At 47.0% G+C, this 18,458-nt stretch overlaps 1 protein-coding gene across 2 annotated transcripts; it reads right to left on the bottom strand.

The window, feature by feature from the left end:
* Positions 1-498: 498 nt before the first annotated feature.
* Positions 499-18,065, bottom strand: IRX4 (iroquois homeobox 4). Of its 2 annotated transcripts, XM_087961119.1 has the most exons (7): positions 17,594-18,065; positions 16,873-17,176; positions 9,377-9,538; positions 7,551-7,802; positions 6,013-6,119; positions 3,144-3,469; positions 499-1,939 (listed from the first exon to the last, which is right to left on the bottom strand). In XM_087961119.1, exons 3-7 carry the CDS (start codon positions 9,419-9,421, stop codon positions 1,179-1,181), a joined length of 1,491 nt encoding a protein of 496 aa, XP_087817245.1. In that variant the 5' UTR covers positions 9,422-9,538; positions 16,873-17,176; positions 17,594-18,065; the 3' UTR covers positions 499-1,178. The 2 variants fall into 2 exon arrangements, with proteins under 2 accessions (XP_087817245.1, XP_087817246.1); XM_087961120.1 differs by lacking the exons at positions 16,873-17,176; positions 17,594-18,065 and adding an exon at positions 12,580-12,643.
* Positions 18,066-18,458: the final 393 nt, after the last annotated feature.

Below are 18,458 nucleotides of genomic sequence, written 5' to 3'. Positions count from 1 at the left end.
GAGTTACGTGTATATAATATAATATATAAGAAAAGATGCAAATAATTTTGCTTTGAACACAGGCGAGAAATAATTCAAATATTTTTCTTTTAAACAGTCACTACCATCTGCTGCTTCACGGTGAATTAGAATAATCCGAATCCTTGATAGATCTTACAAGTCGTTTAATAAGAAAATTCGCGTTCGACAAATCCTCGGTTGATTTAAAAGTTGTGCCACAACTCCCTTTGGCTTGTCCTTTGACCTTTATCGCTGGAGGCCAGGTAAAGCGGCTCTACGAAGGATGGGACTCGTCTGAATGAAAATATTCATATTTATACGTATCTGACTTCCAAAAAAACCTCGATACCTATATAGCTTGAAATATTCATTTTCAATGGAGCGAAATACACATTCGTCTGAACTAGGCGAAAAGTTCCGGTGATCTCACCTTTGTTCCCCTTTCCAAAGACCCACTGGGGGGAAGTTTTTTCACAAGCAAGGCAAAGAGATCACAAATCATTGCATAACTCTGAGAGACAGACAATTTATTTGGGGTGAACATACCTTTTCGACATAGTCTTATTTGTCAAGTTCAAAAATTCTGTGCTCGTGTGCGTAAGCGCAATGGGGTTTAAACTCGGTGAAAGAAGTGCGATTTTTGTGTGTGTGGATGAGATGCTAATAATGAAAAGAGGAGGGGGGGGGGGGGAAGTCCGAGAAAGTCTTTTTGGTAACTAAGATCGGCATGCCACAAATTAAAAGGAAAGAACGAGACAAACGCCCCTCCCCCTTCCTCCTCGAAGAAGCTTGAATTCGAATTCGCGCCTTGTGAACTTGCCCCGGGAAATTCTAAAGGCGGCTTGAGTGGCGCGTGCGCAAGAGGGCAAAGATCTGGGATGAAGAGTTCGATTGCTGAAAATGATCAAAATTCCACCCCCCCTCTCCCCCAAAGCCGAGAATGGAGTCTTTTTCCTCTCGCCTGGAATCTCCAGTCACAACTTTTAAAATGCCCGTTCTGCTTGTTAAAACGTTTCCTGTCCAAATCTCAAACTCTCTCCCAAGTCTTTCGAGTTGCCCGCCAAGTCAACCAGGCCCACCCCGCCACAGCGGCTCGCCAGGTCCCGAGTCTTTCTTCGCCTTGCCTCTCCCCCCGCCCTCCCCTAACCCAGGGAGGTGGGCGGGACGGGGTTCGGTCGTTAAGAGCAGAACATTTTGCTGCCCGCTTTAGGAAAAGCCAGGAAGTCTTTGCCGGAGTCCTGAGGCCCAGCCAGGCCGGCCAGCTGCCCCTTGAGCACGGCGGCTCCGCCCCCCAGCGAGCGCCCCAAGGCTCCCGTCTCCAAGATGGAGCCTTTGGTGGTCGCCCAAGACACTGTGGTGCTGTTCAAGGCCTGGTTCAGAGTACTGTGTCTGAAGAGGGGGTCGTGGAACACGCCGTCCACCCAGTTCCTGAGGTTGGCTACGGGGGAATCCTTCGGGGGCCTCTCCAGGACGCTCGCCGCCTGCGAGGCCCCGACGCCGCTCGCCGCCCCCTGCTGGCGCTTCAGCATGCACGAAGGGTACTCCGCTTGGTTGAGCGAAGTGGCCGTGTGCGCCAGCGACCAGATCCTCGGCTTTCCGCCGCCCTCGAGGAGCGGCGACGGGGGAGGCGGCTGGGGCTGGTAACACGGCTTGGCCGCGCAGCTTCTCTGCCTGGCGTTCAGCAGCTCCGTCGCCTCGCAGCCTTCCGGCCCCGACACAGGCTCCTTGAGGCAGCTCTTGGTCCTGTCGAGGGGGCTTTCTAGCGAGGCCGCGCCCGTCACCAGAGTGGGTTCCTTGCTTGGCTCGTTGGCGCACGCGCTGCTCTCCACATGGCCGAAGGCTTGAGTCTTCGGCTCGCCCTCCGAGCTTTCCGACTCTAGTGGGTCGTAGTCGTCCAGGTCGCTTAAGCCCAGCTCTTTGTCTTCCTTCCCGGACGGTTCTGGGAAGAACAGAAGAGGGGAGAAACTCTGTTGAATTCATTCACGTGTTATCTAGTATGTGCGAATGCAATGGCTCTTCCTTAGAGGGCCTGGCACAAATCATTTCCAAGAATCCCTGTTCTCCTCCTTTGGAGAAACGCCTTGCTTTTCCTCAGAGTCTAACTCTGGTGAATGGTCAGTCACTAGTTTGAACTGGTTATTAGGGAACCTAAGCCACAGTAGTCGCTTGTCAAAGTTTTAAGCAACATTTGAAATGGATAGAGTTGCTGCTTTTGAAGTGAGGTATTTGCTCTAGTTGGAATAAAATACTTCAAAACTAAATATATCTACTACTCTTTTCCTCTTGCATGTCATTTTACATCTCCAAGTCAGCTTTGAGGTTTGGAGAAGTAACAGTTGAAACAATCATTAGATACCCACCTCTCCCCCTGCCAGATTAAGCTTGGCACACAGCTGAATGCAGCAACTTTCTCTCACCACCAGATAAGTATCTTCCCATCGCACATCTGAGAATACCAGTTTCTCAAAAGAATGATATACAGAACTTGCTATAAATCATGCCTCCTAAAAAAAAATCTTCTACTTGCTGCTCTAAGAAGGTGTATTTGCTTATAAGGGAGTGGATAGATTTACAACTTAATCACAAAAGATTTAGTGGGTCTATTAGCACAACATCCACAATTTGTTTAGTGTTAAAATTGGTTAGATTTTATTTTTTGAGTTGGGTGTAGTGCTTCAGCAAATCAGGTTAATTTGTGAGGCTGTGGGAACATGGATTAACTTGGAAATTAGGTTTAAAGCATGTCATATGAATTCAGCCATTGAGTTGTTTAGGATATTGGTTTGCACAATGCAACTGCAAGGGTATTGCCTGCTAAGAGGGAAATTTATCCTACTATCAAATCTAGAGTATCCCCTCACAAATAATTTCTCTATAAACTGAGAACAAGGATACACCTGTCCAAATGTTCCCCAATAATTATGTGCACAATCCCAGGAACAGATGATGACTGCTTGTTCCAATTTGCTATGGCGAGCAGAAGATGCCTTCCCCAACCTGATGCCTCCAAATGTATAGGACTATAGTTCCTAGGTCAATTTGCCATTCTAGTCCAGTGGGTCTAGAAGTCCCCGGGTGGGCAAAGCTAATATAGGGAGAAAAAGTATAAGCTTGCAGTATTCTAAAGAATGGTTAGGAGATACCCTCAACTTTCTCATTCTTTAGGTTCTCCCCTTGACCTTCTCCCTCCTCGTCCTCCTCGTCCTCCTCCTCGTAGGGTCTTTTTTCATCAGCACACTTGTTCCTTGGGGGCCATGTCATTTTATTCTCTTTCTTGAGCCTCCTCCGGGCATTGGCAAACCAGGTGGAAACCTGTGTCAGGGTCATTTTGGTGATGATGGCCAGCATGATCTTCTCGCCTTTAGTTGGGTAAGGGTTTTTGCGGTGCTCCTGTAGCCAGGCCTTCAGCGTGCTGGTTGTTTCCCGAGTGGCATTTTTCCTCCGTGTCCCTCCATCCATGGTGCTATATCTGTGGTTACAAAGAGTGTGAGAAAAAGAGGACAGGTGCTTAATAGTCCTACCTTTACTCTGACTGGAGAGTATGTCCCACTGCTACCCATGGAATCCAGATTCTACTAGCTCACGAATCCTTCATTTGGGGGATAAGACCTGTAAATACTCAACATTTATCCCATCAACAACTGGACTATGTAGAAGCGTGTGGCTGGACTTTGAAGGGCAGGGCGATTTGAAAGTATCACCTTATTCAGCAGAGATTCCTCAGGGAAGGATGGATCAGTCTACAGCAGATGGTTTGCCAAAGAAATGTGGCCTTTGGGAGGAAGTAGTATACAGTTAATGTAAAAGGAATGTGTCAGAATAATATGCCTTTTGGGGTGCTACTTCTCTCCAGTAAAGACCTCCGAGTAACCTCTGCATGCGATGGTAATAAAAATATTTCCTTTTATTAGCAGCAAAATACTCTCTCGCACTCTCATACGTACACACACACAGAGAGAGAGACATTGGAACTATGCCTGAATATTTAATATACATCATCTAAGAAAAGGTCACCTGCACCCACTGGGCTTAAAAGGTTGAAACAGGGAAAGCGGGGATTCTTGGCGCATGTTCTTTTAGAAAACAAGTAATAACGAGATCAAAGATAAAAAAGGTTTGTTTAACATGATGTTAAAAGAGGGGGTGTCAACTTTAAGCTATCTGAATTCATGGGAAATATTTGGAAATCTGCCTCTGAAAGAAAGAGAGGAGTATACATAGGGATGAGCTAACGATTGATTCTTTGAGCAAGTTCACACATTCAGATGCCAGTTGTGAAGTGCGAAGTGTTCATGTGTAAAAATGTGATTTATGCATATGTGAAGCAGCCAAGGGAAGGAAAGGGTCATAAATCAGGAAGATAAAACTATGATTAAATCAATGCTGATTGACCAAAATGAGGGAAATATCTAGATTTAAAGTTAAAAATACCACTGACCCTACAATCTCTTTAAAATATTATTTGTTCATAAGTGTTAAAGTCTGCAAAATACTGAAGGGAAGAACAACTAGACAGGGATTCAATCACTAGGGGGGAAACGGTCTTTTCCTTCAGGCTTTCTTCCATAATCAAAACTTACTTTTATTCTCATTGGGTGACTATTATGTTCAGAGGTTCACCATCTAATCTGGGGAAAGCTCAGGTACTCTAAAACTTTCAGATGTGAATTTCAAAATATTATTTTGTGCTGGACTCAGAGAAACCTTGCAGAAGCTGTTATTTCATAGTGTCTGCAGTTTCTGAAATTTTCCATGCACATAGACTCAACACAGTCAACTCATTACCTAGTAAACCAAGGTGGATCTGGCTCTTGATCAGTGAGAGACTGATCTTTGTGTGATCAGTGAGATATTCATATCAAAATATATAAATAGGAGTTTAAAAATAAGAGCTGTAAGGCCAGAGTGATAAAGAGATTAGAAGAAAGTTATGGGTTTGTGACTACAGACAATAAAAAAGGCTGTATGGAAATAGGCAGGTGCACGAGTAAACCCCTGGAATTCTGCAAGCAGTTTCATTAAGGATTTGCTTTCTGTGGCTTCCTTCTTGGACTGCTTGTAGCAAAAAACCAGTGCATGCATGTTCAGAAATAAACCTCAGTCTGAAGAACTGCAGTGGTAAATAAATGCAGTGAGACTCTGCAGATCATATTCCTGTAGCTGGTGGAAGTGGATAAGTAAATAAAATGCATTGAATCCTCTAGGTCTTTTCATCTGGCATATATAGGACTGATATATTTTTTTTAATTAAGTAAATAGGATCAGTTTAAAGACAGTTCACATATGCAACAAACATTACTTGGCAACTTCAGTGCATAGATAATTTGTATATCCTATGCTGGGCAATGGGATACTGCCCCTTCTGATTGTCATTGGGGCTCCCCTAACTTCAGTACAGCATTTCAAACCCTTATTAAACCCTTTAAAGAAGGTCCATTATGACACCTATATCTGTAGATGGGGATAGTGTGCAATTAAGATAATGGATTTTCTAAGTGTCCATAGTAGGGGGATGTGATCAAATGACTTCCTAATACAGTTTTCAGCCATTACTCTCCATCACCGCCAGGGGAATGTTCCCATCGCTGAAAACTTGGGCTTTTCACAGGGTGGGAAATGCGTTTATAACACCTAATCCAGTGGAGGTTAGAATTATCAGGGGATGAGTAATCCATCTGCACAAATGAGCTCTCAGCTGTAGGCTAGAATACAAGAACATCACTTTCCAAGGGAAGTCAGCAAAATGTTTCATCATGCTGAATATCAAATCAGAATCATAACCTGTATTTTAGCTTAATATATTTTCACATGCATGGTAGCTTGCTGCTATTCAGGATTACTCATCCAGGTCAACACGTAAGCGATAACTGCTCCACATAAGTGGTGATACCCACCCCCACAAACACATACAGTTAGAGTTATCTTTAAACCCGATGGGGGAGCAAACAGCCAGTATCCTTCCCCAGCCGCTCCCTTGTCCTGCCTCGCAATTAATAGCTGTTTGTTTCTTACCTGTCATATTGATACTGACTGAGCGTGTGATCGTAGGGATAGTAAGCAGTCGCCTGGGTAATGCCCGCATGTGCAGATCCACTCCCATCCTTCGAATCAAAGCTATTCTAGAACAGGAAAACCAAGGATGGCCCCGATCAGCTCACCCCTTTCCCTGCCAGTAATGGCAAAGCAAAGCAAAGCAAAGCAGGGAGCACTATCTTCTTCCTCACAAGGAAACATAGATGGGAACAAGACAGCAAGACACTCCATGCAATCAAAAATAAGAGTATTTTCCCCCTAGCAAGAAAATTCCAACCTGATTACCAGCCCAAACTCATGCCTGTTTATTCAAAAACAGGTGTGTAATGGGTATTTTTCCAAATCAAACCCACACCCTTGTACTTAAGAATTAATTGTATGCATTCTTCATTCAGGGGGTTCAAAACAGATCGTTATCAATGCAGTAAGTCATTAAGTCTAGGCAAATTATCTTGAAACTGAAAACATCCTGGCAGACCACCTTAGAAATACATCTAGAAAGTTGGATCTTTCAGGTATGGAGAAGGATCACCCACATACACTTCACTGAGCACAGTATTATCCATACCGACTTGCAATTTCCCTCCATGAATTAAGGGATTAACACAATTTCCAGGTTTTTCAGGACATGCTAGCTCTCTATCAAGCCATGAATTCCCAGATTTACTCTCCTCCGTTGGAACCTGAAATTGTAAACTGCAGTTCTGAAGCTAAAAGTTAAACAAATGAAACTTCAACAGATGTGGAGGATCAGACTCCTAGGAGGAACTCACTCCACTAACTACGCACTAACGGTGGTCTTGCCTGAAGCAAATATTCTACACTGACATTTATGTTATATTTAAAATTAATTTTCAGGCGACCAGATCTTTTGCCAGCTCAGTGGATGGAGTTCAGTAGGGGATATTTTATAGAAGATTATGATGAATATGCATCAGGGCTGCAAGATAGGAATTGCTGTATAAATGTGTATAGTGCAGTGTGGTATTGTGTAAAGTGTAAGTGAGGATAGTATGTTTTTACATGCATTCATCTTTGGTTACCAGCCATTGATTATATTATTAGGATATCTGTAGCTGACTGTGGGTTTTCATCCCTACCTGCATGTAATTGGATTGGGGAAGATTGCCGAACCCCTATTAACTTTCCCCCATCAGGTGCCCTACAAGTGTGGTGGGCATCAGTTTTCTCCAAGGCATGTAGATTTCCGCACGTCATGGAAAAATATCTGAACCACTGATTTTAGAGGGGCTAAGTTGTATTTTTACTGCAAATTCCTACCTTTTAAAAAATCCTAACCCAGTTCATTTTTGAGTGTCTTGAGGTTTACTTTCTAAAATTGAGTTTCCATCCCCAGCCCTAGAGGTTGATCTTAAGATCTAGGCAAGCCAGACTGGTGGCCAATCTAGGTTTCCTGAAGTGGTTTATGGTACATTAAGTCTCTTAAGAATAGCAGGTAGGCCTTGTTACTTTCCTTGAGAAAATTCAGGGCACAGCAGCGGCAGAGAGAGACTTACCAAGGAATAGAAAGCGGATGCCTCTGTCCCATAAGTGACGTAATTGCCGTAGCCTTGAGTGTTTGTGTAGGGATTCCCATAGACTCCCAGAGCAGCTGCTGAATTGAGTTCGTGCCTGGCTGTGGCCAGCAGCCTGCTCTCATATACTGGACAGTAGACAGGGGTCTGAGTGGAAGGTGCTGCTCCTGAGTCCGCCAAGGACCTACCGCTGGTCTCACAGCAAGTTGACAAGGAGTTGGTGGTCATCAGGAACTAGAAGAAAGAACAGGGTGGTGAAAAAGAGAGAGACCTGGGAATCAATGAGGCTGGTTAGCTGACCCAGCAATCAGTTATGTAAGGTATATTTTGATGCCAAATCACAGAACTTAGTTCTGGAGCAAACATTGCCACCGATTTCAAGGCAAATTATTTGCAGTTTCCTCAAAGTTAATGAATCTGGAATAAACTTCTCCCTTTCCTGTCCTCAGGATAGGCACATATACATGTCCAATTCTGGGGTTTTAGAGTTAACATCATCACACCCAGGGTAATAAGAGTGTTATTCCACTCTTGAAACAGGAAAGTGGTCACCTGCAGAATCCAACCCCAGCAATAGTTTGAACTCTCAAAGGTCACAGCAACCCTTGGCATATCTGCTCAGATACAGCAATATGTCCTACTCAGCTCAATGGGTTAATTCTCAGATGACTATTCTTGAGCAAAATCTAATCTGGCTGTGAAGAAAAGTGTGCATGGAATACATACGTAGCTGCTCTCTAAAATCCCTAGAAGAAACCAATGAAATAACTGATCTGGCTCGAACAAGTATTTTAGATTTTATATATCAATTGCTTCACCAGTATATGGACCAAGTAGTAGTGTAAAAAGCACTTGAAGAGGGGAAAGCTAGTTGAAAAGAGAAAATACTTTACAGAATTCATTCTTTCCAAGGAGAAAATTGTTTCTACTGACGCTGGCAGAATATTTCTCTTGGGTCTTCCTCATAACATTTCCCCCTTAAACAAAAGCTCCAGAGTTCTTCTGGGAAATCTGCTCCCAGGTCCTTGGTGAAAATTATTTAATAATTGTTTATAACAGCCATTCCAGGATCCAGGTAACATTTAATCCACCCACCTTCCTTGAGCAATGGATTGCTTAATCTAAAGGTACAGAAAGCCATTCCATCGGAGGCTGATTTTGGTGGATCTTAAGAGGAATTGCCTGCCTGGTGGGTTTTTGTGGGTCTACTTAATCCATCCAACCCTTTCTTTCCCAGGTGCTCAGTCATATGGATTGACCTTTCTGCCCATCTGGAGGCAGAACAGAATGGAAGCCCAACTGATGGTGCCGAGTGTTGTGAGAATCAAAGACAGTTTACATATTCGCTTAGTTAGGATTCGGCTTCACGGAAGATTAAATGGGACTTAATTGTGAGTAGACAAATGGGACTGGGCTGTTACACTGCAGTTTCCCTCCCAAAATGTTTCTCTCTTACTGTTCACAGTCCTCTCTCTCCCCCTCCCCCAATAGATTGTTTCCAACTGAACTTTATTTTGCATTGATGGGTGGGTGATCTTACTCTGAAGTAAGACCCACTGACTGCAAAGGCATTCCATTCATCAAGCATAATTATCAGGGTGAAAATGATTTTTTTAAAGCTTCCACATTTCTATCTTGCAGTCCTGGATTTAAGTGCTTTTGATTTCAGTGAGACTTACTTTCATATCAGCCTTGCCTTCTAAAAAGAAAAACCAACTTTTCCAAGTTTATCTTTAGTGGGAAATTTTGGAGGGGGGAAGGGAATTCCGGTGCAATATTTGGCAAGGTCTCTGTAAGGCTGATCTTACCTGAGGTGCAGATGAATAAGGGTATCCAAACTGGGGGTAGGACATGGCAACAAGAGTGCTCTCAAGGTTCAGGAAGCAGAAGCGTTGGGATTGTGAGAGTGGGAGGCAGCCTTACTGTAGCTTCTGGTCCAGATGAGTGAATAAGTCGGGCTTCCAGGGGCCCTAGAGTACCAAGCACAAAAATTACATTGAATTTTTCTACTGACCTTGCGTATATATTTTGCCCATCCACAGGCAGCGGAAGGCGGGGAGCGGCGGTGGCGAAAGATGACCCGTCTCTCCATCCGCAGGTCAAGTCCGGTAACATCTGACGCCAGGAAAGACCCCCACAGGCCCTGCCCCTGCCTCGTCTCTTTGGTTCGGGTGGTGGGTTCCCCTTGAGGGATTGAACTGCGGCGCCCAAGGCAGCGCAGATCAGCTCAGAGTTACCTTTCTCGGTGGGGCCACCGTTTCGCCCGTGGATCAGTGCAACGAAGCCCAAATTCAACGGGACCGAAGTCTGTGGCGCCCCGAGAGAGCCATACGAGGGCGAAGTTCCCGGAGCGGCCCCCCACCCACCCCAAAATAAGACTTCGGAGCAAGAGGAATCTATGTTACGCTCGGACTCTTTCACCCCCCACCCCTCGTTTCCTGGCGCGCCTGCGCGGGATCACTGAAGGGTGGTAAGCACTTTTAATTAGAAATTAATTAATGAGCAGCTGCCTGCCGCTTCTCCCTCCCCGCCCTGTAGTCATCAGTCCCACTTACAAACGAGGTCGACAAGGGACGCGCGCCAGCAACGCTTTTAAATCAACAGTTGAAAGCAGCTCCGACGCTGACAGCCAAGCGCACCGAACGGAGACCCCCCCCTGCTCGCCCTCGCCTCCGATCCTATGCTCCACAGCTCTCGCTGCTCCCATTCAGAGCAAACTTTTTTCCTCTCTTCTCGCTGTTTTAGGAGAGTGGGAATTGTTTAAAAAGGCACTTTTGGGTGGGTGGAAGGGGTTATCTAAAACAGGTGTCTCCAATCTTGGCCACTTTAAGCCTGGAGGACTTCAATTCCCAGAATTCCCAAGCCATCTGGCTGGGGAATTCTGGGAGTTGAAGTTCTCCAGGCTTAAAGTGACCAAGGTTGGAAACACCTGATCTAAAAGACATCAGGTAGTGAGGATTTCTGTGCCCTGTTATGGAGGGACGGAACTACTACATTTGATCAAGTCTGGTATATGATCCACAGCCTTTAGCAAATACCTTGAAGTACTGGTGGCATTTTTGCCCAACAGTCAAAAGCATTTGATATGCAAACATTGACCCCCGCAAGGTAGGACAGTGTTATCATCCCGACCTCGAAGTAGGCAAAAGGCAATGCTTGTTAGTAGATGCAAGGTGGAGAAAGAGACTGGGGAGTTGATACATTGATCTCTTCAGTCACTCTGACTTGTTCTGACCAGTATCTGTACACAATGTTGGTCTATGTGTAAGTGAGGCTCTGATGAAATACTTACTTGCCACTGGTAAGTTTTCATTTCTTATTGGAAGACATGGTCTGCAACACACTCAAGTGGGTCTTTTAGATATCTGGTTTCTAGGGCTATTATATTGCTTTTCAAGTCCTTTGATTTATTTATCACAAGCATAAATTATCAGCTGGAATCTGGTAGGTGGATGGAAATCACTTTATTGCTCTTGTTTTAGGGTTCATCTCTTTTTATAATCTTCCACATATTTGAAATGATGCTGAGAAGCAATTAAAAAAATAAGGATGTTTTTCTCTGTCTCTGACAGAGTGAAGGTTCATCACCTATGACTAGCAAACTTTGGTTCTGTTTTGCAAAGTTCAGTCCTGTTCCATCTAAATCTAGATAACATTCATCACAGCTCCAGAATTCTACCTAACCATTCTAAAAACAATGTGCTAATAAGAAGCAAAAGTAAGCATTATTTTCCCTTCCAAACAAAGCCTGATTATTTAAGCTTTTAAAATTAGTAAGAATGGAGAACTCTTCAAACACAGATCCATAGGATGGGAGGGAGCCTCCCAAACCAACAGTTTGGCAATGCTTACATTACAACGAACCAGATACTTAATCCATGGTAGTGGTGGGGAACTGAACCCAATTTTATTAAAGTTGTATTGCACAGAGACACTTGCTATGCTTCTGTCTGATCTGGCTAAGACTGTAACATAGCCAAAGTGGACCTGGGGAGTGGGAAGCAGGAAAAGATGGAAGCATTAGATCAGAAGTTACAACCACACAGAGAATATTAAAAGAGAAAAGCCATCCTACTATAAGCTCAAAACATGCCTAATGTGTGTAATTTGTGTCCAAGTTTAGTTGGTTTGAATGCTAAATATTTACCAAAATTCAACACTGACAATAGTTCTCAAGTCTGTTGCTAGGCCCTTTTAATCTGAATATTAAATACATTTAAGTGTTTAATTGTTGTACAGTATTTTCACATTTAATGAGAATAATTGCTCAAGCCCTCTGGATTTCCCTGTTAGGTTAAATCACTAACACCATTGCTACAGAAAGGCTTCACTGATGTCAACAGCCAGGTCCTTAATTAATTTTAATAGTGTTGGAATTTCTGAATTGTGAATACTTCACTAGGAGAGCCCAGGAGGCAGGAGTTCAAAAGACCATCCCTAGATTTTTAAAGCATTCGGGGATTCTTAGACTGGAATCCTACACAATGAACATTTGGGGATTATGGTTGTATAACTGAGCATGCGTGCTTAGGAACTCATGCTTGGCTGTACTTACATCCCAGATAAAAAAGAGATAGTTTGAGACTCATATTGGGTCAACCCATGAAGTTTTGGAAGAGTGTTCAAGATAAAAGTGTGTGTGTGTGTGTGGGGAATGGTATCTCAGTAACTGTTGGAGGTGAGTGGCAGTATAGATGTATACAGATGCAAGTCATTGCTTGCCCTCCCCTTCCCCAACATTTATTCCCATCCTGTTTATTATTAATCCTAAAGTAATCCTTTATTTAAATGACCATTTATTTCCAAGTGAGCAGATATACAAAGATGCCCTTAAATCATCACCACTTCCTTACACTTGGATGAAGGTAACTTAAGGGCTGAATTTAAAACAGTCTGTTCAATAAGCCTACTGAGGGGCCTTAGCAGGGTTAAATGCTATTTTTATTGAGCCTAAAGTCATTTAACAGTGGCACATTAGACTCTAAATCCAAGAAAATTTGTCTGAACCTACTGAGGTGAGGCCCAGTTTTAAGACACTTCGGTGCCCAACACATACCTTCCTCATCCCAATCCTAGGTGAATGCTACAAAAAAAAGATGCAGTTATCCCACAAACACGGGCCCTTCTTTTTTTACAGAAATTAAAAAAACTGTAAGATTTATGTCATTGCCCTTTCTTGAAGCTCAAGGTTGACCGCTCCATTCTGCCTATTGGTAGAGCTAGTTCTAGTTTAGGAGGTTAGAATGAGAAATTCTGGCAAGGATGGAAGGTCTTCAAAGCACACCCCACTTCTCCTCCCCCCTCTTGCTTAGGCCTTCTTGCTAAGATCAGGGCACCCCACCCTGATCCAGGTTATTATGTCTGGGTGCTTGGGAGGGGAAGGGCAGGAGAAAGAAATACTTCTTTGAAAAGGGGAGTCCCTGAGCTTGGGTATCTTGCAATGGGCAACTAACCAGCTCCTCTGGAGTTTTGCAAGCCTCCTGGTGTATTTGTAGTGGGAAGGGCAGCTGGGGTGGAGGGAGGGGAGGGCAGAAGTGCAGACTTGCTCAGAGAGCTTGCCTAGGTTCAGACATGTGAATAGCCCCAGGGTCACACTCTAATTAATGACGATGTTCCCTTCTTCTCCCCAGCTGGAAGACTTGGTGCCTCCCAGGGACGAATCTGCCCGCTCTGACAGCTCGATTGAGGGTGATGGATGACTATCTGGAGACCGCAGTACACCTCATATAATCCTATCTGCTGCGTAATTGCTGTAATTTACCGAGGCAAAAGCTTGGCTCTAGGAAGGTTGAGTTTTCGCAATAACGGCCCCTTCAAAAATAAGACGGCCTCGATCCCAAGCGCGCCCCTGGAAAAGAGGTCCTTGCAGGATCCCGGTGCTAGCAGTGACCTTTTTAACCTGGAGAAGAGGCGGCACTCTTAATTTCGTCCATAAGCCAGTTCATTTCATTAAATGCCTGCAATTTTAGGAAGCTACTAAAAAAAGCTGACTTCCAAGTAGCCACTAGGTTTTCCGCGTTTTTCCAAAGTCCCATTTGAGGGGAAGGGGACGCAAAGAGCAACTGAAGGTGAGTTTCAAACGGAGGGGAAGCGAAGCTTGTCTTGGATCCATTTCTTCTATCTATCCCTCCCGGTTTCTTCCCCAGCTGCTTTGACGAGAGAACGAGTAGCTGAACGGATTTCTCCAGAATGCGCAACGGAGGTGAGGGGACCTTAGGAATTTAAGAGAAAGGTTTCGATCCCTGGAAGGTCTTAATTCCTCCTCCCCAAGTGAGCCGGGCTTGATGTTTTAATATCTTACGCGGTAGCAAAAAGCAAAGGCCTTTCCAAACATTGCAGTCCGAAAAGGAAGGCGGTCTTCTGGAGCCTGCGTCCTTTGCAATGCGCAAGGGCAACTTTCCAGATTGTGTCGGACAAGCACCCCCAGGGAAGAGGGGGAGGGCGCGGGAGGGGCGGGAACCCAAAGCACGAGCATAGAGAGCTAGGGTTGAGTCGGTTGGCACTGGCACTGACACAGAGAAGCATTCCTCGGGGGGAGGAGGCAAGTCGCGTTTCCTGCAGGGAAAACTTTCACTTTTTAAAGGCGTAACCGGCATTGGAGATTCCTGAATCATTTCAAGCGGTTTGCCGGGCTCTTGGCGCGTAGCAGCTCCATCCTGGTCGGTTGCATCAGATGGTCCTATCTAGCCAGCGGGCAGTATTATTGTTTGATTTGGGTTAAGGATCGCCAGAGGCTTGCTTCTCAGTAAGAGAATCTAGATGAGAATAGAAGGGGTTCTCTTTATTCCCTTTCTCTAGGTGCTCAAAGATCCCCAACTTCCCAAAAGCAACCGAACACCTCTGAGCGCCCGAAACGGGTGGCAACTTTCCTTGAAGCGAAGAGCGGTCCTCCCGGGCTCGGCTGAAGGAAACTGGAGTTTGCGGGACAGCCAATGAAGCCACCCTGGGAAACAGCGAGGGGAGGCCTCGCGAGGCGCCTGAAACAATCCTTCCAACCAGTTTAACTCCGAAGAATGTTAAGTCTCGGGAGAGGTCGGTTGAGGTGGAGGCTGCTTCGAATCCACGAACCTAAAGCCCAGTTGGTACGAGGAGGAAATCCCGCCGGAACGCGGAAAGATTTCTAAACCAAGCCCAGTCTTAGCTGGGTTTGTGGACCGCAACGCGCAGGGGCCACCGGGGTGGGTATGGGTGCAGCTTCTCTGATCGCCAAAATAGCCCAACCTTTGACGCCGCCGCACTTAGGGGAAGTGGGAAGGAAGGGCGGTCAAGAGACCTTGGAGGTGGGGGAGAGCTTCGCGAGGATTTTCAACCCCCGATTTAGGTACTCGTCCCGTCCCCACAAGCCTTCCTGCCCTGGGACTTCGCCGAATATCGCAGTTTCCCTCCCTCCCTCCCCAACCCCGAAAGAGTTCTTTCTTTTAGGCGCTGCTCCAGAGTTTGCGAGGGGAATCTTTGCCGCCGATTTCGGAAGGAGAGGGTTCCCTCCGAAGTCCTGGCCGAAGGCGACTTTCTTCTGTCCCTGTTGCCTGAACGCTGGTGGCCCGATTGGCGCTGGGGTTGATTTAAACAGCGATCCCGCTTCTGCGTGCAGCGTAGCACCTTCTTCTGAACCAGATTGAACCTTGGGTGTCAAGTCGCCGGCGGCCGAGTTTTGAAGTTTTAGAGGGCTGGGACGGGACATACTCCGGGGCCTACTGATGGGTTAAGTTAGCCTCCTTTTATCCAGAGAAAGAACGGCGGTCTGCGCTAAGAATTCAGAAACAAGTCCTACTGTGCAGGGTAAAGAATGCCAATCCCTGTAAAGCGTTTCCCTCCGCATTTGTCACCTTCTCCAATCTAGCCTTTCAGATGTCGGGACTAGTCTCATTATACCCAACGCTGCCGCTGGGGACGATGGGCGCTGTAGTCTGATGCGTTTTGAAGCGCTCCCTTATTTTCTTCAGCCGGCTTCCATTAAAAAACAAAAAGCACCAAAAAACCATCTTTCCCAGCTATTCGGCTTCTTACCTCCGAATCGTACTCCATATCGCTTTCACCTCAACCTTTAGAGGAGGCAGGAACAGTGACAAGCGATAGCGTCCCGTAAGACAGAGCTCCGAAATTTTCTTTTTAATTTCACTTACCCGGCTATCCAGAGGAAAGCGTGGCCGCGCGCATTCGCGGGTAGCATTCCCTAAATACCAAATCGCAAAAGTAATACAAGACATAAGAGTTCTAGAGAGACCAACGAACGCCCCCCCCCCAGCACAAGAGTTCGCCTATCTGCGGTGCGACAAAATAAATAAATAAATAAAAATAAAATCCAAAAGGAGTAAGTGATACTAAAGGCAGACGAAAAGGATCCAATACCCAATAAACTCTACACTTTAGGAAGAGGCAGAGAAACGTGGGCACGCCTGCAGGATCCCTCTGCGCGCGCATGTTTGTATTTACTCAAAATCAGATGTCTCTTATCTTTTCTGCCCCCCAGAGTAGTTGAAACCTGGAGGCAGTACGGGAAAAAGGCCCAGCGGTTTAGGCAGGTGCTCTGCAAGATGTCAGAGGGAGGCGATCTGGCTGGCAGATGCAGAATAGGAAGAGAAACGCCTGCCGGCCAGGTGCACCAGAGTTTTCCAGGCGCCATTCGTCTCAACGGCCCAGAAATTACTAACTCAAGTTCTCAATGGAAAGGCTTCAGCTCGGATTGCACTCCGCAATTCGTCCGCGGGCACTAAATTACGAAATGGGGTATTCCTATCCGTTTCTCATCTCGGTGACGCGCGTGTGTGTGGGGGTGGGGTGGGGGTGGGTGTAGGGTGAGGGGTGGGGAGGAGAGTTGTGTTCCTGAATTTATTTACGTGACAGATAACTCCAAACGAAGCCAGCGGGTGTCCTGCTGAGTAAGGGCTAAGCTGCCTTCCTTCCCCAACTGTTTATTTCAGGGAAGCCTGCCCGGCTAAATGCCCCGTGCAAATACAAAGGGGTATCCTTCGCTTAGGATGGTGCTGAACGTGATCTGTCGGACGAAACCGTCGCGGCTGCACCCATTGATTTTAAAGATCTGCCCGGCCAAAACGCTTGGACCTCTTCTCTTCCTTCCTTCCTTCCTTCCTTCCTCCCTTCCTCCCTCCCTTCCCTCCTTCTCCCCCAGGCTTCAACTCCACACGGAAGTTTTGAGGCGTTCGCCTTTTGCATGCCTTACACAAGGGCGGTGTAATGGGCAGTAATATCACAGAGCAGTTGCAAGCAAAACAAAATTCCTTGTTAGCTCAAAACCAGGTGGGGTTCAGTTAACACTGTGGGTAACAACCGGGACCCCCGTTACCTTTCTCTCGCGGCTTTACATTGCGGCAGAATCGTCAGCTACACTGCGCTCCTCTTCGGCGGGACAATCCCTGAGTAACTTCAGCCCAATTCAGCCCAGTGAGCTTCTTTACGACGAAAGCCAGCTGGGATCTCCTTCTCAAGTCCCGCTATCTAGGCAGACCTAGCCCAGAGCTGCGAAAATCATAAATGGGAGGCTCTCCCGAGCATGTGCAGAGCGCCGCACCGTCACCACCGAGTCAAAGAGAACCCCTTTCCTTCCTGTAAGAACTCGTGGATTCGATTTCAACTGGACGTATCTCGCCCTTTAGGAAAAAGAAAAAAAGACAACACAAAAATAGGCTCGCAAAACCCTACGTTCCCGCAACGGGGAGTAAGTAACCTGTATTGAATCCACTCACTCCTCGGTAGACAAGGAAAGGGTTCCACTTGGAAAAGTCTCGCCCGGCGCACCAGCTTTTACACCGACACGACCCCCAATCCCACAGGCTTGAACGCAAGCTGAGACTTCTCTGAATCCGCCAAACTTTCATAAACCAAGATCATCAAACGTGGCTCGCTGTCTCCCTCCCGCCCGCCCCCCCACTTTCCGCTGATACCCACGAAAGTTACACTCTCCAAACCAGCCGGCTTCTTTCGCTCCCCTCCCCGCGCGTCCCTTTCCCCCCCAATAAACAGCGGTGCCAGCGCTGGGATGATTGATCGCCGGCCGTCGCTCTCACCTCCAGCTCGCGGTTCCTCCTTATTCGAGGCGGCTTTTGCTGCCGAAAGACAGGCTGAGGACGTGGGCGGGGTGGGGTGGGGTGGGGTGGGTGGGAAGGCGGAGGGGCCCGAAAAGGCAGAGCCGGAGAGAAGTCGGGGTTGCGCCTTCCTTGGACTGGCGATTCACGCCGGGCTGCGCCTAGGCTCGGCGGGCGAGGGCTTGTCCATGGCAAAGGGGGGCCGCCTCTTTCCGCCTCAGCCGCTGCGGTTGGCTTTGGAGGAGGAGGAGGGAGCGGCAGCGGCAGCCGCGCGCTAATGGAGACATTGCTCAGTGTATATGGAATACCTGACTGGAGTCAGCCCGGCTCGTGAGTGCCTCCAGTCCCCAGGCGCCCCAGTCACTTCACTAACCCCCTGTAACCGGAGTGACGTTCGAGTGAATAGCTGCGCTCGGCGCGCGCCTCTCTCCCCACCTCCGCACCTCCTGATTAACACTTTCCCTCGCTGGCGGCTCTGCTATTGCCGCCGCCGCCGCCTTGTTTTGCTGCTGCTGCTGCTGCCGCCTGCTTTGCTGCTGCTGCCGCCGCCGCCGCCGCCGCCCTCGCCTCAGCTCCTCACTTTGGTTGGGGGGCTGTTGCCAGCGCGGGTTCGAAACGGGCGTTGCTAAAGAAAGCCGGGAAAACATCCCCCCCCTTTCGCCACCCCCCCCCCCAAGGTGCTTAGGAGAGACAAACTCGCCCATTGCTCCGGCGGGACAGTAGCTCCTCGCCTCAGGAACCCCTGAGGTGAGTGGGCGGTTGTTATAGCCAGCGAGCTTGTCCCGCAACGGGCAAGTTTTGCCCCCCCTCCCCCGGACTCTCAAGGACTCGACCCCTTAGTGGTCCG

This window comes from Notechis scutatus, chromosome 3 (genome assembly GCF_049901735.1).
Source record: "Notechis scutatus isolate UNSWTSFEM ecotype Mainland chromosome 3, rNotScu1.2, whole genome shotgun sequence".
Taxonomy (NCBI): domain Eukaryota; kingdom Metazoa; phylum Chordata; class Lepidosauria; order Squamata; family Elapidae; genus Notechis; species Notechis scutatus.
The sequence above is the reverse complement of the archived record's forward strand: the minus strand, read 5'-3'. Positions and strand labels throughout refer to the sequence as shown.